This window comes from Letharia columbiana, assembly GCF_014066305.1.
Source record: "Letharia columbiana isolate WasteWater2 chromosome Unknown Sc0000074_s0, whole genome shotgun sequence".
NCBI lineage: Eukaryota > Fungi > Ascomycota > Lecanoromycetes > Lecanorales > Parmeliaceae > Letharia > Letharia columbiana.
In genome coordinates, this window is record NW_023501119.1 from 119246 (window position 1) to 146024 (window position 26779).

Here is a 26779-nt window from a genome sequence, read left to right on the forward strand (position 1 = left end):
GGAAGGTCTATCAGCATTGCGAATAGAGACACCATAACGTGAAGTCATGGCCAGCCTGCCCACTCAAGACTCGACGGCCTCGTTCTGGCACAGTGAGCCTTCCCACTTCCTTCTCGGCCACCGAACAACGCCAGATATTCCCACGGAGGCGGACATTGTCATTGTTGGTTCAGGTATCACTGGAGCATCTGCTGCCAGGTTCTTGGCCGAAGATGCAAGAGCTAAAAGATTGAGAGTTGTAATGCTTGATGCGCGAGAGGCATGCTGGTGTGCGACGGGTAGAGTATGATGAACCACACACTCTCTCCATCTCTCTCTCGGTGTCTCCCTACAGCTCTAACAACGTCACTGCCGTATCTGTAGAATGGAGGTCACTGCCAGCCCCTCCTATTCGACTCCACCCCCGATGTCGCCGCGTTCGAACTTCGCAACTATAACGCTGTCAAGTCTTACATCAAAAAGCACAACGTTCCGTGTGAGTGGCGCTCGTTGACAGGTTGCAGGACCTTTTGGACCGAACCGTTAGCAAAGGCAGCTGCGGATGACGTGAGAGATTTGAAACGGCATGCTCCCGAATTGGGCAAGGAGGTCACGGTCATTGATGACGAGGAGTCATTGCGGAGACACAGGGTGAATGGCGCGCCGGGCGCAACCCTATCCGCATGTGCCGGTAGTCTTTGGCCGTACAAGCTTATCGCATTTATCCTCGAAGATCTTATCAAAGAGGGTCACTTGAATCTGCAGACGAAGACGCCAGTCACAAAGATTGAACCGTGCGCGGATGATCCTGAAGGCCCCGCGCCGACTGGGCCAAGGCACATCTTGCATACACCCCGCGGTACCATCAAAGCGCGCCATGTCATCTTAGCCACAAATGCATACACGTCGCATCTCCTCCCGGAATTCGCAGACCTCATAGTGCCCGAGCGCGGAGTTATGACGGCCCTCCTTCCTCCCGCCAAGTCAAAGCCCCTCGAGGACTCCTACGGTTTCGTCGGCGCGCTTGGTGGGAACCCCATCCACGATGACTACCTGAATCAGCGGCCCTTCTCCGGCGTGCCGAATCCGGCCGGCCATCTGATGTTTGGTGGTGGTTATGTCGGAAAGAAGCTGAACATGATCGGTGAGACGGATGATTCTGTCTTGGACGAAGGTTCGGCGAGCTATCTGAGGGCGGCACTGTTGAAATTGCTTATTCTGGGGGGCGATACTGGCGGCTTGAAAGAGCTGAAAACGACGCATCAGTGGTCTGGCATTTGGGGTACTTCGAAAGACCACCACCCGTGGGTTGGCGCCGTCCCCAGCAGGCCAGGTGTCTGGCTTGCTGGTGGCTACTCTGGTACGTGAAATCCCCTCCAGTGACTGCCAAGTCATATATATAATTGACGAAACCTTCACAGGCCACGGCATGCCCAACGGTACGCTGTGCGGCAAGGCCGTTGTGGAAATGCTCTTGGCGCAGGAAGCTGGTGTCGCTCTTGACGATGTCCAGAACAGACTCGTTACGGATGGCGACTTGCCGCAAGCTTACATCATCACGCAGGACAGGATCGAGCGCTGTAAACATATCGACTCGGTGCAGGTTCAGGATCGGAAGGGCATCGTGGGGATACGCTCCCTCGATGCGATGATACAGGCACAAAGGAACACTAAGCTATGAGCTCGGTGGTGGAATAGGTGTAGGACGTGCGGAGTCCTCTCTCATATATCATCGTAATCCTCGCGCCGTCGCCGCTTTGTCACGCTTATCGGAGTGGAGATCTCATCACAGTCTGCTGTAGTACACATTTCACATAGCCCCGTAACTAAAATCGCTACCCACGCCCAACTATTGCTGCAATATCAAAACAGCTCCGGCTGCACTTCCGAGCTCACCCTCTTCCTATTAAACACGTCACCAATTCTCGGACTTGGGAATTGTGGTTCTTTTTCATGGTTTTAGGCGGCCTGCCTCTACATCGCATATTTGCGCCGCTTCAGCTCTCTTCTGCGCGCTCGATCGAGTCCTTCAGTTCTAAACACACTTGCGGACGAGATGGTTCCGCGGATGCTGGATTCTGGGAATCAGTCGGGTGGGTGTTAGCTGGACAGTGGAGTATACGGTCACTGGGGGGATATTGGACGGAGTTGATGTGCAGCGATGCGGGCGGGTAGGTAGGTGCAGGGCATGAGATGTTATTATGATATGAGGATTGTAGCGTACCAATAAGGATAGGGGATGCACAGTTGACTTTTGGAATACCGATGAGTATTCAATTATATATCATCATATTCATCCTTTTCATCATCATCATCATCGTCAAACGACCTGACTTTGGCGTCTAAGCCTTCTTTCTAATCACCCACTCATTCCAGACCCCGAATCCTGCCCTCCCACCGACGATACCGCCCGCCGCCTCCCCCCAGTAGCATACAGACACGGCAACGCGCACAACCCGCAGAGCACCCCGCTCGCAAGCGTCACCCTGTCCCACCCCACCCGCTCCGCCATCAACCCGCCCACGAACGGCCCCACCAGCGACCCCGCCGCATACGCCACCGTCATCAGCCCAAACGCCTGCGCGTACGCCCCCTTGGGCCCAAACACCCCCGGCCGCGCCGCCGCCGCGTCATCAACGACGTACATGGCCTCCGCGAACGCGGGCGTCGCCAGCGCGCTCAGCGCCACCCCGATCAGCAGCAGCAGCGCGCACAGGAGCGCGACCTGGGCCCCGGAGTCGTGCGTCACGAGGCGGAGGAGGCCGAGCAAGGGGCCGAGGGCGGTGAAGCCGAGGGTGACGATGGGTTTGGCGCCGGCTCGGTCGCTGAGGAGGCCGACGGCGGGCGCGGAGAAGGAGGGGATGGTCAGGACGAGGAAGACGAGGGCTACCTGCTTGGAGTTGTAGTGGAAGAGGAGCTTGATGCGGAGGGGCAGGATGGTTTCGAGGCCGGTGAGGACGACGCTTTGCATGAAGTCGGCGAGGATGGCGGCGAGCATGCGGGGCGTGGTCAGGAGGGTTAGCATTGGGTGGCGGTGCGTGGGGGGTATTTCTTTGGGGGTCGGAGGTGGTGATGGGTTTGTGGAGGATGTGGGTGGAGGTCTTGATGAGCGACTCGCTCGGGGCTGCGTTTCATCTGGTGGGGTTTCGGCGTTGTCCCGGTCGTGGGAAAACGTCCCGTATGTTGCGTCTGCTTGAATGTTGACCTTCCTTGGGCTTGGCAGCATGAGTATGCGTAGGAGGAAGTCTAGCGCAACAAGCTGTGCGGACTCGATTAGTGGATTTTTGTTTGAGAACGGAATGAGACGTCGAGATATCCTGGAGATTGAGCCAACTTGAGACTACGACTAGGGCAAGATACGTACCGCGTAGCCGGAAACAAACACGGCGAGATATCCGTAGCTGTGATACAATACACCTCCAACTACGGGACCGACCAACACCCCAAGGGCGATACTCATCCCGATAAAACCCATGGCGGGTCCGACTCCCGCTTGGCCGACAGTATCGGCCAGGATGGCCGTTCCCACGGTATGCACAATAGCCGAAGAGGCTCCCTGAACCAGTCTTCCCACCAAGAGCACTGACGTCGATTGTCCCAACGAAAAGGCCACCGTGGACGCCGCCAAGGCAATCAGGCCCCAGAGGTAGGGGCCTTGACGGGATTCACCTCGATCCGCGAACCATGCAGCGATTGCTTTGGAGCATCATTATGAGCACGGAATAGAACCAAGTATCTGATATGAGAGCTAAGGAACTGAAAGACTCACGGGATCCCACGAGAAGACCGCCTCCGTACGCTGCAAGTAAAATACCGATCCATCGTTGTACGTCGTCCTGGTGGAGTTGTACCCTTTCGACCAGAGCGAATGGCAGGACGGGGATGATCAGAGCATACAGGTAGGCGTCCGCTGAAGCGCTTGGAGTCAGTGATCTCGCATTGGGCAAGACTTTTAGCCTAGACTTTTACAGACTGAAGACGGCTAAATTGATGACTGTGAATATGAACGCCTTGGAGGAGCGGATCTTCCTCAGAGAGGGCCGGGACTCTTTCGCACCATCCATGGCGTGTGAAGCGGTGGCTCTTCAGAGCATGTTTCGATGCTGTTCGAGAGGGTTCAAGGTATGGCAAGAAATGTGTTAGAGTCTATAAACTCCGAAAGAAAGAAGGTCTGGACGAGAGTGAGCTTCAGTCTGTGGCGAGTCGATCCTTTCGATAGAACCATGGATATGAATCATATGGGGGCACATAATCAGGGCCATTGAGGGATTTGTTTGAGGAATTGCGTGTAGGGTGTACCTGGCCATATGAGTACAAATTCCTATTGGAACTTTTAGCCGCATAAAGGCTAGCGTGATTTCCGGGCCGACATAGGTTAGGGCATGACGAAATATGGCGGTGTGTGTTGGCCAATCTACCTAGCCGGATATCAAAGGGAGTGGGGTGTTCCTACCGCTATGCAGCAACGGGGACACGGGGAGGAGAGCTTGGAAATGATTGATAGCCTCATAGCCTCATAGGCCCGCCAATGTTCGCCTGGGCCCATGTTCGAGACCTTGGACGCCGGTGATTAGAAGAGACCCGAATATCTGCGTACCTTACTCGAGGTAAATAGCACCGAACCCTAATACTTTTGTTGATTAGCCTTCAAACTTCAGCCAATACTATCACCCATATCTCCTTATCCAGTCTTTCGCAACTGCACGGACAGTCTCACTCAACCGACCGAATCACTTTGCCCTTTTTAACCCACTCGCCTGTCATTCATTCCTCAACAAGAAAGCTCCCTCGCACAGTCCTCTTCCCACTATCTGCATGAAAGCTCGTAGTGCAGATGTATGGGTCGGGAATCGCCTTGTAAGCCGCTTTTAGCTAGGAATCTGTCCGCGCTACCGACGCCCGCAGACAAAAAGATGACACAGATTTGGTGTTTGAGGGTTTTTGGGCCGCCTGCATCTTCTGTGTTCAAGAAAATGACCGCTTCGAAGGACGTCTCGGGCTCTTATGATGCTAAAGGCTGTGGCTTCGCAGATGTAGTCGCTAAAGGCGGGCAGATCATAGCGTTCGGATTCGCTTGTGGCGAGATGGGAGATTTTTGTAAGAGGTCAGCTGGTGGCGCTGAACAATGAGATGTGTTGCTTTCAATGACTGGATTCTTCGATTGGAGTCTTGCAGAACCCCGGATGGGGAAAAAGCGGGAGAAGCTGGTGTGTAGGCAGAATCGCCAAGGATGGCATGTCGGAGTCAAAATTTGCCAGGAGGAGCTGATGGATACCGGAACAATCTTCATGGGATGGGATTGCTCGATTGCCCCGAGATACTGGATTTCCTAATGAGCGCCCAGCACCCCAATGACCAACCTTTGAATACTGATACTAGCTCCGTATGAGGTTCGAGTTTCCCATCGTCAAATCACCACCGTGCGTCGCCCCGCGTATCTCTCCCTTGGCACGATTGGTCATACATCCTTCACACCCCTTTGCGGCACAATCGCGGTGGTTTTCTTGCCTTCAGCTTCTTTGTCATGCTTCATGTCCAGCTTTTGGCACCCTGTCGTCAAAACTCGCCACCTCGTCTGCAGCCTGTCTGAATAGCTTTCGAACCTGTGCTACGACATTCATTCTTTTCGAAGTGTGATCTTCTTGATGGTGCTCTATTAGGCATCCTATTTCCTGCTGTTTTTTTGATTGACTGGTGTTAGTTGGTCGACCTGAGTTGATGTACTGAGATATGAGTTTGGAGTGGGTTACTCGCCACTATCTTGCCGGCCTTAAGGAGGTGGATTCTCAAAGTTCAATTTCCTGTGAGATCCTTGGGTTGTCTAGTTCCTTCGTATTTGGATTGTTGCTCGATGACATGATGTATTGCTACACGTGGTGATGACAGGATAGAATGACTGCTGAGTCCATGTTTGCTGGCTACAGGCAACGAGATTGGCAGGTATTAATGTCCGTTGCAACATTCAAGGCAAAGGTCTCATGACGTGAATCCGACAGAATCACTGGGTTGCACATGCGTTGTCCATCCAAGAGTCTGTCCCCCCCGCAATATGGTATACAGGACTCCAGCCGGGCACGAGGAGAGCAAATGAGTGTTCGGAATATGGAAGATGGCAGAAGGAAACAACCTCGGCAGGACAACCTCGAGAGAACCAGCAGTGCGGTGTGCGGGCTGCCGAGGTTGTAGACATCAGCTGATGCGATGGGACACGTAGCAGACCTTCTTCTGCTCGAGCTTCAAAAGTAATGTTGCCTGCTAAAGATCTGTACTTGTGTCTTTGGCGTTTTGAAGAGGTATGGAGTGGGTTTCAAGTGAAAATTGCACTCCCAGTTTCGTAGAATGCCCGGAATGATGCCAAAGTAGCCGGATCGAAGATGTCGTTCATGTGATGTGCTCTTGTGCAGTCACTGTCTGCAAGAAAGCTTTTGGAGCTGAACAGCAGCCCCGTTGAAAAGAAATGGTATAGGATCTTCCGTGCATACGCCGCTCGTTCCATCTATTTGTTGTTAATTGACTACCAACTTTCGCTGCAAGCTCGAATTGCAACTCAATGCGGACATACATGACCTCAACACGTCTCTTCTAGGCAACCTAGACCCTCTCCCAAAATGCCACTAGCTAGGCTCCGATACCTTAGATGCAAGCTCGCACTTCATCCCGATACATGTACAATTCGAAGTTCATGCCCACACATGTATAGATATCATCTCTCCCTCTGTTCCCGGGCAACGCAGGCACCATGGACCATATCATGACATCTCCATCCCGTGTGGTTAACTGCCCACCAGCACTGCACTAGACGTGAAATTCACATTGGCCGCTTTCGCGGTGGTATCTGGCGAATCCTTCAAAAAACAATTCCCATACTGGCCTTCCGGTGTCACGTCATAATTGGTATCGAAGGCAACGCCATAGCAAGTCTGATTCAGCCCAGGATACCTGGCGACGGCTGCGCATGCTTCCAAGCAGTCGGTGAAGTAGTAGACGAAGACACTGTAGAGATCGTTGCTAGGTAGGTCGAGGCCGCATTGGAGCTTGAAGCTGGCGCTGGTGAAGAGGGAGGTGTAGGTGGAGCCAAGGGAAGTGCAATTGGAGGTCGGTTGGAATGGGGAGTCATTGATGTGGTAGGAGTAGGTGGGGAGGGTAGAGGTGTCGTTGAAAGAGGGGCAGGAGGCATTGGAGGCTGGTATGGAGGAGGATGAATTGGATTGGGCGACAGTCCTGTAAGTGATGCAATCAGTCTCTTGCTCGTTCTGAGTATGCAGTACGCGGTACGTACCTGGTGTCCCCTCTCTTTGCAGCCAATGAACCCGCTACACCGGCTGCAACGACTGCGAGCACAACGGATACGGCCAATGCGATGCTGAGGAAGAATGTCGGGGGCCGTAGCCCGCATAAGCGTTTGCTCTTCGCGAGTGGTTCCGTCGAGTATGGTTCGTACGATGGCTGATCATGCTGCTCTCCTCCATTGTAGTATTTATAATCCTCGCCATGCTTCTGGCATGGAATGGGCAGGTTGTTGCGTCCATCGACCTCAAGACCGCCGTCCATGGTGCTGCCTGCTGGCGGCAGATGATGGCAGAAGACGAGACAACATAGCGACTAGGAAGTACATATTGGGGCTAAATCGGAAGGTGCGGCTGAAATCCTATGAAAGGCATAAGCGCTGAGCCATGCTGTGCAAGTTCCTATATGGAGCGCAGGATGGCGGAGTCATGGGTGAAACTTGCGTTTCAGCAGCCCCAGTACGACGTCGGCGGCGGCGGCGATTGGCAAGTTCGTACATTTTGTGAGGGGTAAGGTTTCGCTCATGTCTTTGTCCTCTAGAGAGCAGTGCTTCCTGTACGAGTCAAGCAATCGAGCAGTCGGTCGAGCATTGCCTCAGTCCTCAGACGCTATCCTGACATCCGAGCTTACCATACTTGTATCGGGTTTAGAGTGGAGAGTTTCCGCGGTCAGGTTGGGGAAGCGTGCACGGCTAAACTCCGGTGTCCCCTGTAGCAGGAAAACATCTTCGGCTTCGACCGCCCAGCTTGATCTTGCTTCTGGTCCAAAAGTCTATTGGGTGTTGAATACGGTTCTCGAGCATCTCATCCTACCTACATAACCCGTCCCTAACCTGGCTGAGACCGGAGAGGAACCGACAGTACTGGGTCCTAGGTCCCTTGAAGCGAGTCAACCTATGCAATAATCTAGAGCTGTGTGATTGCCAGAACGCCTCAATACTTCTTTAGACATACTTCGTTAGAAAATGCCAGGTACCATCAGTCATATTGGAAGTGTGGACTTCTCTCAAGAAAACAGTCGTTCGCCAGCCAGCCGTGACCGTGACAGAATGACAGCGCTTCTCGTGCTCGAAAATAACTCTCACTTCCGATTGCTAATTTCAACCCTGGATCCCTACGGGAATCATCGAGGCTTGCTCGTGATATGCCTCACATAGGCGATCATACCAACGTATTCTTAGGAGGCGAGTAAGGCCCAACAACAATGCTGGCCCCGCTGCTCCCTTCGCCAAAGCCGTTCCCACCTTCGTTGTCGTTGAACTGACTTTCCGAGCTGTGACGCATTAGTCTCTCGGCATTTTGCGCACAGTGGCCACAAGCCTTGAAGTTGCACTGTTCAGTCTTTTCTTCGTGGTAAAACTTCACATCATGTACCCAATCCAGAGCCGCATTCTCCAGATGCCCACATGCAATCTGCCAATACAGTGTGCAGTGCTATGAGTAAGGGCTGACAGAGGCGAGGTACATAGCCTATGATCCAGTTCGGCTATTTTTATTTCTCTGGGATTGAGCTTGGCTTGTGGAGCAAGATTTTTGAGGACCGAGTCGCTCAGCTGTCAGCGATGCTTTGTCTCAGAGGCTCCCCATATCTGCATTCCTTCCGGATGTCAGCTGGTGCCAAGATCCTCTGATAATTGGCAGTGTCTTGTTACACATGTGCTAGAGTTAGAGACCATCTAGAGATGACTGTGCAAGACATTTTCAAGTCTACGAAACCACTGTGTCCTAGAACTCCAACCGCCGTGAATGTACCGTACCACTCCATCTGACTTTTTGTCACCTCTTGTCCTTCTACGCTCAAATAAGAGTGCTTATGCTAAAGAAACCTGATATCAAGCCCGACTAATCATGGTTAGTATTGCCAAGAGACAGCGGCTGTGCGAGTCCAGTCAGCGACTTATGTAACACTCCTTTGGGGCTTATATTTTGAAGCCTATTGAAGCGAAGGATCGGAGCCGCCATAGCCCGGTTGAACGCTTGCACTTCAGCCTCACAAGAGCACAATTTTGCAATGTATACCTCGATATACAACAAACATGGCGCCTCTTTCCTCTTCTTCCCATCTATACCACTAGGGTCATTCTGTATTACGTGGGCTTTTTCCTTATTTCCACCCAAGTCTTTTTTGACCCTGGCACGATGCGACCTCCAATATCTTACACGCACCTCCTCCTGTACGGTGTGACCGCCGTACGAGTATTTGGAAGCGGCCCCGTGGCCGTCAATTGGAGCACTAAGTCGTACGGACCTGATAGCCCTTGGCAGGTAACGCACTCATACTCCAACTACTTTCCAACAATGAAAATTAACGCGAATGGCAGGCAGTCACGGTCCAGGTGGGGACCGACTCAGCCGGAAAGGCTCTATCAACCGTCGATTTGCACCCTGGGAGATTATATGGATCAACCGTCAACGCATAAAAGTTATGCGGAGATACCATTACATCCTCTACACCATATCTTGCCGAGCCAGCAGGGCTTTATGTTGAGACTGTTCATGTCGCTCTCTACGCTCTTCCGGAGACTCGGCCTGGATAGTTTGCGCAGGTTTGACCGTGAACGTAACGCCTCGAGCATGGAAAATATCCGAGACCGAAACATCTTCATCCTGGGACCAAGATCCACGCCTCCCAAGTTCTTTCGTGGCAGTGTCTATGCTTGCATGTTCTCTGTCAACATAATCATGTGGATTATCGGCGGACATCTTCTACCAGTGGTCCAACCCCTGCTTGCGTCTGCTGTCGAGAGGTAAAGATATGAGAAGGCTGACGGATTCCGCAAAGGCAAGATCAATGTACCAAAGCTTCCTCGACACGCTTGACCTCATGAATACTAGGGACTTGGTGTCCTCAAACTTTCTGTGTCTGTATGTGCCAAGCCTCCACATCGCTGGCGGGGCCAGGGGAATGATTTCGCGGCAAGGCTGTGGAGCCGGACCAAGAAAGTGTTTGCAGCCCGGTTTCGAGATGCTGCCACTACAAATCTTGATTTTACGACGTGTGTATCCGAATTACAGGACCAAAGAAGAAGAAGAGAGCTCTACAACAGATCCAGGGATCTGTATTCAGCCTGCTAGATCTCGTTACGAAAACAACAAGCTTATGCGTATCTCTGTCTCTTAGAGCTATCTGGTTTACCGTAGAGACTTTGTCATGAGGTAGATGCAACAAGATGGGCGGGCTGGGCCAAAAGACGAGAAGCGACTGGCGAAGCGCTTTAGGTACCGAATATCCCCCGGATGTTCCTCGTAGACTCTCAATAAAAATGCTGATGACAACCAATGTCCCCAAGGCGCTGCTTTTTAAGTTGTACTCCAGATAGAGACTGTGATCATTGCAGCACCTCATCCAGCGCACCTCGACCGGCGAAAGTCTCAGGGATGGGAATCAGGTCTGCAATCTATGTCGAGTGTTGCTGGCAGATGTCTATAGACAAAGTGTCTGGAGATGTTCCTTCGCGTAAGCTGTGGGCCGAGTCCCCAGCACCTGCGCTTCTCTTCTGCCTCGTCTTCCCTAGTCTCGCTCCTCGCCATTCTCCCTTGTACTTCATCTGTTTATTAACCGTCCCTCCAAGTTCTTAAGCTTCTTAATATTATTCCATCGAAGTCTCTTTCCGAGACTCTGCCCGATCCCTTTTTCCCACATCATGCCATCAGCACGCCCCAAGCACCCAGCACCCTCCCCATCCCCGTAATCGCCGCCCTCACAGCTTCTATCTACCCCACTCATCGACCAGTTCGCCGATGTCCTGCTCGCTGGGCACCGCGCTATGTGTCTCCGCAATTGACAATTCACCCTTCCCAATCAACTTATTCGCTGTGTAGTTCAGCTTGGCGTTCATGCGTCGCTGGACGGTGAGGGTGAAGGGTATGATGATAGGTAGAAGGATTGCTGCTGCGATAAAGGGCTTGGCTCTTGGACTTCCATTTGGCTCTACACACCCTCGGTGTTAGCTGGTCTGAGAGATAGTAGGACATGGGCGATAGAATGTAGAGCACACCATCGTAGGCGAGACACGCCCAAGCTAAGCCAGCAGGAGATATTGGGCGCGGGACCGTACGAAAGCCAATGAGATAGCCTGTGCGCCATTGTTGAGCTAGGATGGCAGGGGTAGAGCTACTGCGAATGGAGGGCACCAAGGAGTAGGAGTAAGATGCTACGCTGCCAGTTGCGACTGCGAAGGATACAAGGGCAAACAACTGTATAAAGGCGAGGGAAGTGATTGATCAGATACACTGCTGAATTGCACGGCGTGTCGCATATAATGCGAGGAAGAGGTGAGGACCTCAGCGCCATTGAGCTACGAATCCTTATCCCCGATCATTATCCCCGGAGCTAGGAATCTGACCCTTCATCCGCAAACTCAAACTCTCCTTCCTCCTCTCCATCACATGGGTTTGCCAATTCCATGCGCAGGCTCTCATACTCCACTGCCAAAGACTCTACAATGTTCCCCCCCACTTGAGTGAATCCACATTTTCTCAGCACCTTGAGGCTAGCCTCATTATCCGGGTTCGCGTCCGCGTATACCTTCTTCAACCCCTTCTCCCAGAAGATGGGGACGAGCGCTGCGAGTACTTCAGTCATGTAGCCTCGGTTCCAGTAGGCGTTATCAATCATAAACACAAGCTCGTTCCGGTCGGCGTACCAGATTCCTGCATGTCCTATGATTTTGCCTTCGTCTGTTGTGGCGCCGGCAGGAGTTGTGGATGTAGTTATCGTGGTGGCAGATGGGGGTAGGAGGAGGACAAACGCAAGGTCTCCGTTTGTTGATGAGGTGACCATGGCTTCGAGATAGGTTGCCGTTCGGGACACAGAATCGTGGGGTTGAGACCTGCGCTCAGAGGGACTAATTTAGTTGAGATATGATGTTGAAAATTTAGAGACGACCTACCAGTATCTCATTACTTCCTCATTGCTGTACAGCTTATGAATAGCGGCGAGGTCCCCTTTGCGGGCTTCACGTAATATGAGACGTGGTGTTCTGGTGGATTTGTTTGGAGAAGGTGTGTCAGCCATCGTGCACAGTGTGACTGCGCTGTCTCGTCGTCAGTAAGTAGATGTGTGCGAAAGGAGACAGGCCAGTGAAGGGTTGCTTGTTTGCACTTCAGAACTTTGCTCTTCAGCATACAGGACAGAGGTATAAAGAGGATTAACTCCGTGCTGTTATCTCACGAGTATGCATCGCGATAATGGAGAGACCAAAGGGATCTGGCTCTTATACCGATGGCGTTATGACCATCCAATCTTCAAGCTATACGTCCAATATTACCCTCCTAAATACAGGCATTCATGGGACGCAGATTTCTACATCGATGTTTTCCGAAGCTCGAATAGATTTGCCAGATACCCTCGAATGTCCCCGCCACTGAGGCAGGCGACCTCGGGATAGCCATACAGTGCTAGCCAACCTCAGCTCGCGCCTGCATTGCCTCGGAGGCTGGAACAATCTGTTTCCCTCGCCGAAACCAAAGAGATTTGCTTAGCAAGCAATGGCTTCGCTGCCCGCGAGAGCCATCAACATCAAGTAGGCCTTAGTGAAATACGTGCACAACCAAGAAAGAAAGTCAACTAGAATCTGGAAGGTCACTGAGAACAGCTGGGAGAATAACTCGCGGGAAACTTCGAGACCCCTTTGTTGAAAGCAATACTAAGGCCGTTAATTGACAACTTGGATTGATCGCATGCTCTCTAGTCTATTGATCGCATGCTCTCTATCAATTGCTACCAGTGACTCGCAATGGATCCATTCCCAACACGCTCAGTCTAGCATTATGGGATGCCTGCTAGATCCGTCACCCCTCGATCTTCTCGGACTCGGCCCACAGACTACCCTCATCCAACCAAACCTCTCATGCATAATTTGACCAGGACCTTTGCCTACCCGCGCGGCAGTTTTGCCCTTAGGCCGGATCTTATGATCGAAGATCTTAAATCTGGCACGGGTGCCATTCGAGACTTCCTTCAGACCGCGAAGGCTTCGCCTTATTTGGGTGAGGCTATCAAGACGCGTTAGCAGCCCTGTATAGTGTCTTCGAAGCGTTTTTTGAACTTACCGACTCTGGAAGGAGTGGGTGTTCTTGAAGTCACTCCCACGCGCGTGAAATTTTAGTAAAGCTAAAATTTGAAGTCAGCGGCGGTAGACTAACAAAGACACACGCTTGTATCGATTGGCAGAAGTTCTACGTACCTGGGCGGAGTCTCTCCCAGTGTGCTTGATCCTCCAGACATAACTGAGAAGGGGCGTTTTCCGAGAATTCCTCGGCCTGTACAACAGCTCTTTCTTAGCTCGGGTCCCAGTATATCACTATGGATCTGGATACTTACGTCCAGGGCTATCTCCTTCGAACCATATCTCTGCTCGAGAGATGGATCCGTTGGTTTGGACCACTTGGTCCGCTTCTTGCATTGCTTTACAGCCTCGGATGGATTTGGCGCGGCACCTTGTGTTGCCAATGGGGTAAGGTTGTTGTCCATGGTCGATAGTTTAGAGTTGTTGTTATGATAATCGCCGGGAGCGGGAAATAGACGCGTGTGTGTGTGTGAATAAAACGGGAAGAGGAGTGACGAGGCAGCACAGGATGGTATGTCGCTTCGGCGGCTAATGTAGTGAATTCGATCACTGCTATGAAGAGGATGGGGGTGAAAGTGATGGTATAGCGGCTATGGCGGTAGTGGTGGTAAGTATCACGGCTGTTGTGAAGAAATTGGAAGTGAGAGTAATGAAATGGCGGCTATGGCAGTGAATACCACAGCTGCTATGAATGAAGTGGAAGTAAGAGTACAGCGGCTATGGCGGTAATAATAAATGGTTTCACGGCTGATGTGAAAGAACTGGAAGTGAGGGTAAAGTAAAGATATGGCGGCTATGGCGGTAGTGTTAAATATCACAGCTGCTGTGAATGAAGTGGAAGTGAAAGTATAGCGGCTATAGCGGTAATGGTGGTGATTGTCACGGCTGCTGTGAATGAAAGGGAAGTGGGAGTGATAGGTAGCGTCTATGGCGGCAGTGATGATGAGTATCAAAGCAGCTGTGAATGACACGGAGGTGAAAGTGATGGTGAAGCGTCTATGGCGGCAGCTGTGATAACTACTAAAGCTGCTATGAATAAATAGAAGTCATGATACCGCCGTGGCTATTGCGGTAGTGGTCATTAAGAGTGACATCCAAGAAGTGAATGCCTCTTCCTTCCTCCTAGAGAGAGATCAACAAGTACCAAATGCTGCCAAGCTTAACACTTTTCATCATCTACAGCCTTGAAATTGAATTTTGCCATTGTTTAGAAGACGTGAATAAGACCTATGAGCCTGCTACTGTTGTTGCAGGTCACGAAACAAGGTCGCGGGACAACACTGGATTGGCTTGAGAAAGGTTGTAAGATACAGAGGTGGCTTCGGCGGCATTTTGTGAAGAATTAGTTTAAGGAAAAGTGGGCTGATGTGGGATTGCTAAAAGGGCATCGGGAGTGTTTGAATATTAAGGAAGGTTAAATTTTTAAAAAAAAAAAAAAAAAGGAGTCTGCAATGGGGAGCAGCAAAATGCGGGGTCTCACTCCGAGAGCGACCACAAACGCTAGGATCTGACCAAAAGATGCCTTGACAGTATCCGACACCTTCTGAAAGATACCGAAACTCTCACAAACAAATACGGGCTACGAGCGTACAATCCTGCCGATGATACACTCCCACAATCAGGTATCAGCTCCAACGCCCTCAAACGTTTTCGTCTTCGATTGCGTCGACAGTCTCAAGGATCCGGCGTTCTCGATAAGACTAGGCGGGCCATCCACGATGAGACAAAGTTCCAGAAGTTCGTAGACGATATCCGGGACTTGATCGATGGCTTGAATGAAACGGTGCCTGTGTCATCCGAGTTGGAAGAACAGAAAGTACAGGACGATATCGCATCAATGGTCGACGACATCCAAAGCCTCCATTTATTCCAAGAAGCATGTAAAGATGACTATCCCAAGTGGTGGACAGCAGCAAGCGCGGCGATCGATGTATCTGATGTTACTACTCTCGAAAAGCGATTGGCGGACGAACGTCTAGAGCACTATGAGCTTCCAATTCAGGGCGGTTCGGGTGCGGAGGTTGGTGTTCCCATGATACCAACGCATTTTGGCGATCAAAAAGGTAAATGTCATCGGGCAAGCCCGCATGAGTGACGCTGACAGGAATAGTCTACTTGGACACTAAAAAGCCGGGTTTTTTTATGTTGACGGAATCTTGTCGTGCTCAAGGCTCAGAAGCACCTTGTGTTCAATCACGCTTAGGAACGATGTCCTTTCAAAACATTTATAGCATCATTGCCCCAGGCACTGTGCGTACTCATTCCGCTCCCGGGTATCGCATTACAAAACATATCGACCCGCAAAACTTCACCTACGTGGACTTAGAAAAGTACGTTGAGAACTTGGACGCTTTGAAGGTTGACGCAATAACGGAAGGAAAACCTGCGCCCGAAGTAGACGACCGTCATCGCGTCAGAGTGTACATATATTGCCCACCTTGTGCATGTCAGGTTGCGACTGCTTTTGACATATGCAAGTACAGCGACAAGAAGGATTTTGTGGAGTTCTATATTCGAATCGATCATCGCCAAAGGACAAGCTGTTCAGCGTCAGTCTCCAGGATTGAAGGGCTTATCTCAGTCATTGATCACCTTAAGAAGAAAGAGAAGAATTATCATCAATCGCATCGTGATTTCGAAATGGACCGGCTGAAAGCGATCGACCGCGAGTGGCTGGAACGGCAAGTCTACCACTACACGGAGGAGGATCGCTTAGCAACGCTGTCCCCAGCAAACCAGCTTGCACGTATTGCTGAGCTCCACAAGGATGAACAACCATGCGCGGCTATCATTCTGCTTGGAGAGGCAGACTACTGCATCCCGCTCATGGGAGCGCTGCCGTTCCGTCCGTTTGAGCCAGGCGGACTGCCTCGGGAAACCCAGCTCTTCAGGAGCTGGCAAAAGCCCGACCCGCTGCTCAAGCGCTTCTGCTGGGAGAGGGATTACATGGGGACATACTCATCAAAAGCTCCGTTGCCACCTAGAAGGCCAGTACCTGCAGACTCGGATACAACGCAGAGGTTGGAGAGCGCTCAGCGCATTCTCAAACGACCCAGAAGCTCGACCTCAGAGGAAGGCTCTTCACCTCTTGTAATCTGAGTGCGTCTGAATCGACGTCCGCTGAGAGGCAACAAGCGGTGGCACCTCAGCTTTTCTGGTCCTAGCACATCACAGATTTCCTTGGGTTTACATATAGAGTATTTTAATCACGCCAACTTTCCTCTGCTCTGATGCTATTGCCCCCTTCTGGCACTCCGCCGTCTTCGATACATTCAAGCATGGAGATATCGATGCCCGAGTCTGCTTCCGATACCAGTATCTGCCCGTCTTCGAACCCGTCTTATATCTTCTCTTCCCCTAGTAACGGTCGCCGCGCGGATCATCTCGCTCGTGAAATCCTGCACTTTGTGAAGTAAATTTCCTGGAGATGGCACTTAAATACATGCTTCCAAAATCAGCAAAATTTATGAGATATAGTTGCGGATGGGAAGGAATTTATTTTTGAGAGACACCTATTGCGAAGTATAGGAATATCCTTGCCCTAAGTATCTCTGAGGTTTACGATCTTCAATGGTTTGATTGATTGATTGATTACATCATACTACCCTAAAGTCTTACCTTAGTAGCCGACTATGCGAGTTACGTAATCTATCTGATCCTTTCGACTAATCATATGATCTCAAATAAATAAGGCTATATAAGTTACCGTCATAGTTCTATATCTTGCTATACTTGATCCTTAGAAAGAGATACACTCTATATCGCTAAGGCCCTCCCGTCTTAATTATATTCTTCTTTTTAATCGCTTATCCTAGTAAATTCTTATTATTAATTTTTATTAAAGACTTAATATTATCTAATAAGTCTAATATTTCTTATAAAGTCCGCCGCTATAGAGGCGTAATATAATTTTATTAATATATCTTTATAAGTAATAATCTTCTCTTTCATCTTTCTTCTTTCTTCGACTTATTATATTCCTCGCTTCTTACTAAATAGCCTATATTTGTAAAGAATATATCGAGTCGTCTACTTCGCTTTATACTCGTATTCTTTATCCTCTATATTCGATATCTATCGATTATAAAGAAAAGCCTTAAGACTTATTTTCTTAATTCTTATTTACGTTATTAGCGACGTCTTAGCGCGCTTAACTCTCGAATATAGAAGTTATATTTATTTCGACGATGTTAATTAGATTCTTCTAAGAATACCACCTCGCTTCTTATTAATCTATTCGATAATTTATTATTCTATTACGTAATCTCTAATAGCTATCTTAATTATTAATATTATTCTTATTTATATAATTAATAATTAGACTATTTCGTTAGTATTTATCTTTACTCTTTTATTATAAATTACTTACTCTCGCTAACTAGTAATCTTCTTCGCCTCTCTATTCGTCTATTTATTATTATCGATATTAATATATATCGAAATTTAGTATAATTCTATTACTACTTCGAGATACTTTAGCGAATTAATAATCTATACTATTTATATTATATAAATCTATCTTAAATACTTATTCGAATCTTCGATAGTCTAAATTAATATTTAATTATTTATATTTATTATAACTCTATTAAGTTATAGTCTTATTTAATATATAACTATTATTATTAAAGCTTAAAGAATATTGTATAGCTTCGTCGAGTATATTATATATTAGTCGCTTAAGTTTAAATAGATATTAAAAGTAGAATTAATATCTAACGATATAGCTAACGCTTTCATCTTTTTATTAATTTCGCTATCGTCTATATATATTATTATATAACTTTTATTAATTAATCTTTTAGCTAGTTCTTTAGCGACTTTCTTAATCTTATAAATTATCGTTTTAAAAGGTTTTTAATTAAGGGAGCGACGCTGAAAGAGCGTAGTTTCTTAATCTTATTAGTGTCGTTATATTATTCTTTAAATCTATTAATATATCGCTTTAGTGAACTTAGTTTCCTATTCTTCTTAGATTTTCTTTTAAACTTTTATCGCTTAAATTATAACTTAATAATCTCGCTATATATTAAATTAATAGCGATTTATAAGATAACTTTCGAGATAATCTTATTTAGTTATTATTTAACTAATAGAAAATACGCTTCTATATCGAGTGCTAAAATAAATATAACCTTAAATACTTTAATTATCTTTCTTTCTATTTAAGATTAAATTCTTTATAGCGATAAGAAATAAGTTTTATTATAGTTAATAGTATTTTTAAGCTAGTACTATACTAAGTAGTAATACGTTATTTATAAGATAATTATCGCCTAATAGAGCTATCTTATACTCTTATAATTATTACTCTATATTAATTCGATAATTCTCGCTAGTATATTAATGCTTTTAGTAGTTTTAGATTAAATCTTCTTATTATAATAATTTTATAGAAGTTTAAAATTAATTTCGACTTCTAGATAGCGGATAAAGCGTCTCGCCTTAATATATTATCTCTTATTAAGTTATAGAGGATAATTTAAGCTAAATCTCTATTTTCTATTAAGATATAGTAATTAATATTTATTAGAATTAAACTTTAATTTATATTATAACGCTTACTTTATATAAACTTCGTTATAGATTTTACGAAGTACGTTATAGTTTTTCTTAATGAAATTTTCTACTATTAAAAGATTTATATCGTCTATAAAGTCGATAATTACTATTTCTAAGTTAACGCGATTATTATATTTATTAATAAAATTTAAATTATAGAAGAGATAAAGTATAGACGATAGCGGTAATTCTTAAGAAATTTCGATTGCTATAAGAGTCTTTAATATAAAGTATTCGCTTATTTTTAGTATTATTATTCTATTAGATAAAAATAATTCTATCTAATTAACTACTCTTATATTAATTTTTCACTTTTAAAGATTATAAAGTAGTCGAGAATAAGAGACTTTATTATATATATTTGAAACATCTAGTAGTAATATCGTAGTTACTTTATTAGAGTTCTAGACTTAATATATTCTTTCTAGAAGATAGTAAATATTGTATTTATATGATTATAATCTATAACGTTCTATATATATAGTCGATAGAAGTTTATATATCTTCGTAAGATACGCTATTCTTCTAGTAAGAATAAACTTTATTATCTTTTTTATAGTATTAAGTAGAGCTATTAGTCGATATCCTTTAGAAATTAAGTAATTTTTATTCGACTTCGAAAGGATAATTATTATTAATATTCTAAAGTGCTCTAGATAGTAGTTATTTATTATATATATATTAAATATTTTATATAGATAAGAAAGTAATGACTTTAGGATCTTCTTAAGAATTAGATTAGAATCGCGTCTCTTCTCAATACTCTCTTTAACGATATTTGCGTTATGATCTTTCTTATTTTATTTATAATAATTATATCTATTAGATAGACTTATAAGTATATTATATTAATACTAATATTATCTAACTTCGTCTATATCGATAGTAGAAAGAACGTTTTTATAAGAAGATCTATCTTTAGACCTAGTTCGTTATATTTTTATTTATCTTTATTAAATAGCGAAGGGAGATACGTCTATATTATAAGTTATTTTCTAGCTTACTTAGTCTTTTTTTATATTATTTATAACGACTTATATATCTCTACTATAAACTCTCTAAACGCCTTTCTAATAGTTCTCTTAATTAGATTATTTTTGAAGTTCTTAGCGACTTTATACTTATTTTATACTTTCTTCGAGAGCGTTATTCTTTAGCTTCTTTTTAGCGATTTATAACGTCTTTATACTTTCTTATATTCTAATATAAATCTCGATTTAGACTATAGCGATAATTTAATAATTAAAGTAAATTCCTCTATAGCCGCTTAAATAGAGTTAATAATAATTATTACTTAATAATCGATATTATTATTAATAAGATTTTTACTATTTTCTAGAGAATTAACTAGATACTCTTTCGATACTATAGCTTAAGCGAGTATCTCTCTTAAAATCTTAACGTCTAGTTTATTAAAGTTTCGGCGTATTATTAATATTAACTCTATTATAGTTAGCTTAAGCTTTATAAGAATTAAGAGATAGTTAGATTTACTTTTAAAGTCGTTTTCGATATTATAGTTAATAATATTTGCTATTAATATTAGAGTAACGAATAGTAAGTCTATTATTATTTAATAGTTTTCTTTATATATTATTATTTTTATTAGCAATATTTATTTTATAGCGAATTCTTTCGCTATAAGTATTAGTTTTTCTACTCTCTTATCGATATAAGTATTTAATTCTCTCTATATTATATAATATAGGTTAAAGTCGTCTAATATAATCTATTCGTTATCTTTAGACTTTATAAGCGTCTTATATAGTTCGTTAAATTTATCTATTTATTAGTTATCGAGGTTATAGATATTATATATATATATAATTCTATTATTTTCGAACTTGATATTAAGAGTATAGAGGTTCGATAAATAATATAATAGATATTATTACTTTAATAATATTCTCTTATTAATATAAAAGTATATTCGTATATTATTATAATAGAGGTAGATTAAGTTAAATCTATTCTTTAAAGAATAATATAACGTATTTATATTAATATTTCTCTAGAGCTTTTAAATTACTACTATATCGATATTATAGATCTTTTTATTATCGAAGAGTTCTATTATAATTATTCTAAATTTTCTTATATTATATTATAGTATTAATAGCTAACTAAGATATACTATTATTTCTCGATATTATTATTAGTATTACTTACTCACTCCGCCTAGTCTATAAAGTCTATATTCTCTTTCTAAGTATTCTTCTTTTCTTAATCGTCGATAAATTAAATATATCTCTTTTTATTCCTATTAACGAAAACCGTAATTCTCTTATTACTACTTTTTTAATTTAGAGACTATCTATTATCCTCGAGATTATTAATTTCCTCTATCGCTATATTATTTTTATATTATTTAGCTTCGTCTACTACTTTAAAAGACGATTTATTTCTAGATAAAGCTCTTATTAATAATATAAAAGTATATCTTCTTCTACTCGACTAAAGATTCGATATAATAGTTCTTTCGAGGTTCGGCCCTCTAATTCCTTTCTTATTAACTATTCTATCTCTATCTATTAATTTATCGCGTATAAATATTAGTCTTAAAAAAAAATTCTTATTTTATTTATAATTAGATATATTCTAAAAGTAGTTACTTAATTAATCGCTTATTTAATAATTAGTCGATATTTTCTTCGTTATTATAAATCGTAAAGGAGTTTATTATCTCGCTATTCTTATTCTCGCTATCTCCCTCTTCTTTACTATATATATTTTATTTTAAGCCTTATATAGTCCCTCGTAAACCGAATATTTATAAGTATTAATCGTATATTCTTTATAATAATACTCTTCTAAGTATTTCTCGTATATTAAATAATTCTTTTTAGGATATATAGTCGATAGGTGATTATATTTCTAGTATATAAAGTATTACTTTAATTTATACTGCTTATTATAAATATAATAGTTATATAGTTTTAAATCGATAATTAGACCTTCTTTTAGTACTCTATTTTCTTTCTCTAGAGATATTAATTCGATAATTAATAAACTCTTATTATAATTCTCTTTATTCGCGTCGAATTAATTTAGCTATACTATATCGAGGCTTAGCGTATTAATATTCTTATTCTAAACTCTTTTAATTATCGTAGCCATATCTTTAATATTAAATATATTAATCTTTACTTTATAAAGTAGAAGATTATATATTTTAGTAATTACTCTCGCGCTACTACTTATCTTTAGAGTTTAATTCTTACTTTTTCTTAGTTTATTCGCCTTCTTCTTATTTGTAATTATAATATATATATCGCTACTCGCTAGCCTTCTAGTCGTTTTAATAGATTTTCTTATAGTATTCGTACTTTTTATATATCTATTAATTATCGTAATTATCTCACTCGATATCTTTCTCTTTAATACTTTACTTATTATCTCATCTTATAACTTTATAATAATCTCATTTAACTTATTATATAGTATTTAATCTTATTTTAATATTACTAATAATATAATAGAGATTTCTTCGATAATAAAGAAGAATATCGAGGATTAGTTTAGTACGCTAGTATAGCTAGTTATCGATATATTACTTTTTAGACTAGCTATCTAATACTTAATATATATAATCTTTTTCTTTATATTATTATCTCGATTACTTAAATTAATAACTAGTTTATATACTTTATTTAAGACTATTTAGATTTTAAATTTATTATTTATTCTTTTTATAAATACTATTACCGCCTTAAGAATAATAACTACTTCGTTTATTAATAATTTCTAGCCTTTATTTATTATTTTTAATATAATATTTATTAACAACTTTAATATAAATGCGTACTTCTTAAAATTATAGCTATTATAATTTCATTAAGATTAACTAGTCTTATTCGATATAATTATAGAGATATAGACGTTTTCTAAAGTTAATTAAAGAGATACTAGTCTTACTAAGTACTTTAAATATATATATCTACTTTCTATAACTTAATAATATAATATAAGCGTTATACGAAAGATTAATATTTAATAATTATTAAAATCTTAAAGGCAATTACGGGAATTGCAAAACCTTAAACGAAATTAGCGTACGACTTTTCCTCGAAACTCTTAGAGTTAATATATTCTCTTCTCTTAACATTAATCGATTGATAACTCGAAGCGAGATCTTGGTAATAATTGGAAAGCTGCTTTCTTAATACTTAAGAGTTGAAATCTTAAATGGCTTCTACGCTAAGAGGCTAGTGACCAATCAGACCATCGAATCTCACCATTCTTAGTCTAAAATACACCTTATTTCTTCATTTTCGATCTAAAAGCGGGTGCACACGGGTACGTCCAAAAGAGGAAGCTGGAAAAGAACTTCAAAATCCTCAAATCTACCTTTTTTGATTCCTTTTCTTTTATTAAAAATATAATAATAAAATAAGTACGTAGAGTTATAGAGTTAACTATGCGCTTTTAAACAGCATAGCGTAGACGAAATTTGATAAAGTATCCGTAAAGATATACTAAAAACTAAGATTTTTACTTGAATTATCGAGCTTGCGAGAAGAGCCTCTCCGGCAGAAGCCCTCGGAGAGCCCTCGGAGAGCCCCCGGAGGGTTAGGGGGGTTTCAGGCGGTCTCCCCCTGATCAGTGAAATATAACATCTCTCTCTCGATTCTCAGGGTTAGATCTCTTAAAATCCCTTAAACCCTTCGGAGCTCTTTAAGGGCTCTCCGAGAGCTTATAGAGTATCGGAGGGGCTGTCAAAGCAAGCTCGAAATTTGATTGTTTTAGTGATATTTGATTGATTTCGAGCTTGCTTTGACAGCCCCTCCGATATAAGCTCTCGGAGAGCCCTTAAAGAGCCCCCGAAGGGTCCGAGGGGTTTTAGGAGGTCTCTCTAAGAATCTAATATAGTTAAAAACCAGTACTCGGCAAGCTTTTCACTACTGAGAAGCCCGCGCCTTAGCACATATTAAGGAGTTGTCTTGTCGAAGGCTTGGCCACTGTATGCATACATGCTCTGTAGATCAATGTTACGCCACAACGTTGCATTTCCCTTTCAACCAGAGTCCAGAGTGGGATAATTTTGCAGTCCATCGAGAAAGACGATTTGATGCCGAAGGCTTCCGCAGTCGGCATATCGAAAAATACTGCTGCACTGGTTGGACTGCGATGGACTGCGCCTCACCATTACTTTCAACAAACAAGTCAAGCATGTTTCTTCTTTTTGGCCCCCAGTTGTTGCGATGGGTGGCCCGTCTTAGTTGCATCAAGTCCAGATGGCAGGATCTACAAAGCCACGAGCCCCATATGGAGGTCTTCGGCGGCGCGTACATGTTTCATGCACGAATCTCCGACTTGGCTTGTACACCTTCTGCAATCCTTCCTAATCCTGGGAGGAAAATGGCCAACCATTGTGCTACCTGAGCCGCCCATTGCGCCGCTCCCAACATTTATGGTTCCTGACCATTGAGTATGTTGAACTCAAGTGAGACGCTCTGCATACCCTTATGCAGAATGTATGCGCCCGATCCAATAGCATCTTTGGCTGAGGGATGGAGACCAGCCCTTGCACATGGTTAATAATTCATGTTTGGGGGGGAAGGAGGAGACTGGTGGCAGGATTATATGTTCCGGATTCCTTCACCAGGTTAAAAAACGAACAACTCATTCAACGTCGCATGTGCAAGGCTGTGAGGAGTCGATCCCATTCAAACTCCAGCATTGCTCTTGCGTTTGAACTTGAATCCTGTCAAGATGGCGAGTACGACCACGGGTATGACTCCAGAGCAGGCTCAGGCTGCGCTCCGCACACTGCTCGAAGGGCCAGCGATGAGCCCTCCGGCAGGAGTGATCCCTAATTTCCACAATCCACCCAACCTCAACGTGTTTGTCACCTTGACGATAACTCTTTGCGTCGCTTTCGGTACTCTGGCTGTGCTTTTGCGCATGTACACTAAGGTGTTTATTCTTCGAGCGCTAGCATGGGAAGATTGTAGGTTTCCCTCATCGTTGTGAAATTGCAGCCGTTACCTTACTGATGCCGTTCAGATGTCATCGTCCTAGCATGGGTAAAGCGGTCCGCTTGAAACTGGATCGGTCTTCTGCTGACTTTATCAGCTGCTTCAGATTGGGGAGACTATCCCTTCCGGGATCGTGACTCGGTATGGGGGGGGGACCCATATGTGGAACGTCCAGCTACAAACCTTTTTCAGGATGCTTTACGTGAGATTGATCACGAGAGGAAGCCAAAATGGTGGAACCCGGCACTGACAGCATGTTTAGTGGATCAACATCTCAGCCGTCGTCTACGGCTTTGTGGTCTTCTTCATCAAACTTTCCATCCTGCTCCAATACCTTCGCATCTTCGCACCCACCAGAAAAGGCAACATGTTCATCTATGTTGGGGTTCACCTCTGCATCTGGACCAATTTGGTATTCTATCTCACCGAGACCGTGTTTGAAATCGCTATATGTACTCCACGCGAGAAGATTTGGAACCCGCTGATGACAACCGGGCATTGTTTCAGCGTCGACGTGACTTTCCAGGCCACTGGGGTCTTCAACGTCATCTCCGATTTCGCAATACTAATACTGCCCATGCCCTGCGTCTGGAGGCTACGGTTACCGCTGAAGAAGAAGATACTCATGACGACCATCTTTGCGACAGGTCTTTTGTAAGTAGTCCTTCATATCACAACCTGGCTCGGAGATGTGAATGTCGCCAGAGTCTCGCAACTTTGTCACGAACACCTGCGTTCTGCGGTATTTCCATGAGTTTTGACTAACATTCATTGCCTTAGCGCATGCATAACCTCCATCTTACGGACGTACTATACCTGGAAGATCGTCCAGTCGCCTGACATAAGCTATAACATGGTCCCCATGGGCATGTGGACTTACGCCGAGCTCTCCACCGGGATCGTCATCAGCTGCCTCCCAGTCATACCAAAATTTTTCCAACATATCGGTCCCAAAGTATCCAGCGCCCTTACACTCAGGTCCAAATCCACAAAGGAGTCAGGTCACGAATCGGCATCCGCGACACCCTCGGACAAAGTCCGAGCCGAAAAGCTCAAGCTACCCAGTTTCAAACACACGTTTGCTTCGGTCGTTTCGAGCACGGAGAAGGATGATGACCATGAGATGTATAGCCAACAGTCTCTTCCCAAGGGGGAGTATGTCCAGCTTCATGAGGAAACGGCTATACCGAGGCGCGATGCTACTAGGGAACTGATTCGGATGCCGACGGCGAAACTTGCCGCGACGCGAGATGATTTGGAGAGAGGATATGGGAGGTTCTAGTTCGCCTGGAGCAATACCTTGAATAGATGTCAATTCCTGAGGATTGCCGATCACGAATCTGTATTGAAGCTGGTGGGGCGTTCTGGTGAGGCGAAGTCAGGATTAAGGGGATGCTTGTGGAGCGAAATGGAGCTTTCAGAGTCATATGTGAGTGGCCCGCGCAGACTTGAGAGAGGGCTGCGGCGTATGGCTTTTGGCAAACAAAGTCCGAGCATATCTTGAGCTGAAATACTTTTCCCGATGGGTCTCTGCTTTAAAGGTACGCGCCGCAGGGCTACGTACTGTGGCGCATTGATAGGCTCACGATGTAAAGACTAAGCCATCATTCTGCGCAAAGGCAGAGGACACGTGGCACAGTCCGCATGATCGATCACACCTAACCAGACTTTTCGGCCTCATCTGAAGCAACCCCAACATCCCAGGGAGCCAGCAGGTGCAAACGCAGCGCAGGACCAAGCAAGCATGCATGCATCGCTGACTCAACTCTGATGGCTTGAACATTCCGTGACGTGACAGACCATCCGTTCCCGGCCCGCTCAGCACCCTATGCATAGAAAAACGCCGAAAGATCTGCATCTTTCTTTTCCCTGGAATTCTACACCTCCAGCCAACTTGGCACTC

General features: G+C 44.4%; 8 protein-coding genes across 8 annotated transcripts; 4 read left to right on the forward strand and 4 right to left on the reverse strand.

Moving 5' to 3' along the window:
• Nucleotides 1-46: 46 nt before the first annotated feature.
• On the forward strand, nt 47-1660 carry HO173_012146 (uncharacterized protein; the record flags this gene model as incomplete). The annotated part of the gene is made up of 3 exons (XM_037314019.1): nt 47-283; nt 364-1339; nt 1401-1660. The coding sequence occupies 3 exons, from the start codon at nt 47-49 to the stop codon at nt 1658-1660; spliced, it is 1473 nt and encodes a 490-aa protein (XP_037159108.1).
• Nucleotides 1661-2338: 678 nt separating this feature from the next.
• Nucleotides 2339-4043, reverse strand: HO173_012147 (uncharacterized protein; the record flags this gene model as incomplete). The annotated part of the gene is made up of 4 exons (XM_037314020.1): nt 2339-3238; nt 3344-3675; nt 3749-3889; nt 3953-4043. The coding sequence occupies 4 exons, from the start codon at nt 4041-4043 to the stop codon at nt 2339-2341; spliced, it is 1464 nt and encodes a 487-aa protein (XP_037159109.1).
• A 2709-nt stretch (nt 4044-6752) lies between these two features.
• HO173_012148 (uncharacterized protein) lies at nt 6753-7530 on the reverse strand (the record flags this gene model as incomplete). Its single annotated transcript, XM_037314021.1, has 2 exons — nt 6753-7200; nt 7259-7530. 2 exons carry the CDS (start codon nt 7528-7530, stop codon nt 6753-6755), a joined length of 720 nt encoding a protein of 239 aa, XP_037159110.1.
• A 141-nt stretch (nt 7531-7671) lies between these two features.
• HO173_012149 (uncharacterized protein) lies at nt 7672-10016 on the forward strand (the record flags this gene model as incomplete). The annotated part of the gene is made up of 2 exons (XM_037314022.1): nt 7672-7755; nt 9531-10016. The coding sequence occupies 2 exons, from the start codon at nt 7672-7674 to the stop codon at nt 10014-10016; spliced, it is 570 nt and encodes a 189-aa protein (XP_037159111.1).
• Nucleotides 10017-11598: 1582 nt separating this feature from the next.
• On the reverse strand, nt 11599-12282 carry HO173_012150 (uncharacterized protein; the record flags this gene model as incomplete). Its single annotated transcript, XM_037314023.1, has 2 exons — nt 11599-12112; nt 12158-12282. The coding sequence occupies 2 exons, from the start codon at nt 12280-12282 to the stop codon at nt 11599-11601; spliced, it is 639 nt and encodes a 212-aa protein (XP_037159112.1).
• A 742-nt stretch (nt 12283-13024) lies between these two features.
• HO173_012151 (uncharacterized protein) lies at nt 13025-13740 on the reverse strand (the record flags this gene model as incomplete). The annotated part of the gene is made up of 4 exons (XM_037314024.1): nt 13025-13262; nt 13320-13380; nt 13454-13529; nt 13591-13740. 4 exons carry the CDS (start codon nt 13738-13740, stop codon nt 13025-13027), a joined length of 525 nt encoding a protein of 174 aa, XP_037159113.1.
• A 535-nt stretch (nt 13741-14275) lies between these two features.
• HO173_012152 (uncharacterized protein) lies at nt 14276-16435 on the forward strand (the record flags this gene model as incomplete). Its single annotated transcript, XM_037314025.1, has 3 exons — nt 14276-14346; nt 14867-15399; nt 15447-16435. The coding sequence occupies 3 exons, from the start codon at nt 14276-14278 to the stop codon at nt 16433-16435; spliced, it is 1593 nt and encodes a 530-aa protein (XP_037159114.1).
• An 8175-nt stretch (nt 16436-24610) lies between these two features.
• HO173_012153 (uncharacterized protein) lies at nt 24611-26158 on the forward strand (the record flags this gene model as incomplete). The annotated part of the gene is made up of 5 exons (XM_037314026.1): nt 24611-24848; nt 24905-24924; nt 24974-25078; nt 25139-25530; nt 25657-26158. 5 exons carry the CDS (start codon nt 24611-24613, stop codon nt 26156-26158), a joined length of 1257 nt encoding a protein of 418 aa, XP_037159115.1.
• Nucleotides 26159-26779: the final 621 nt, after the last annotated feature.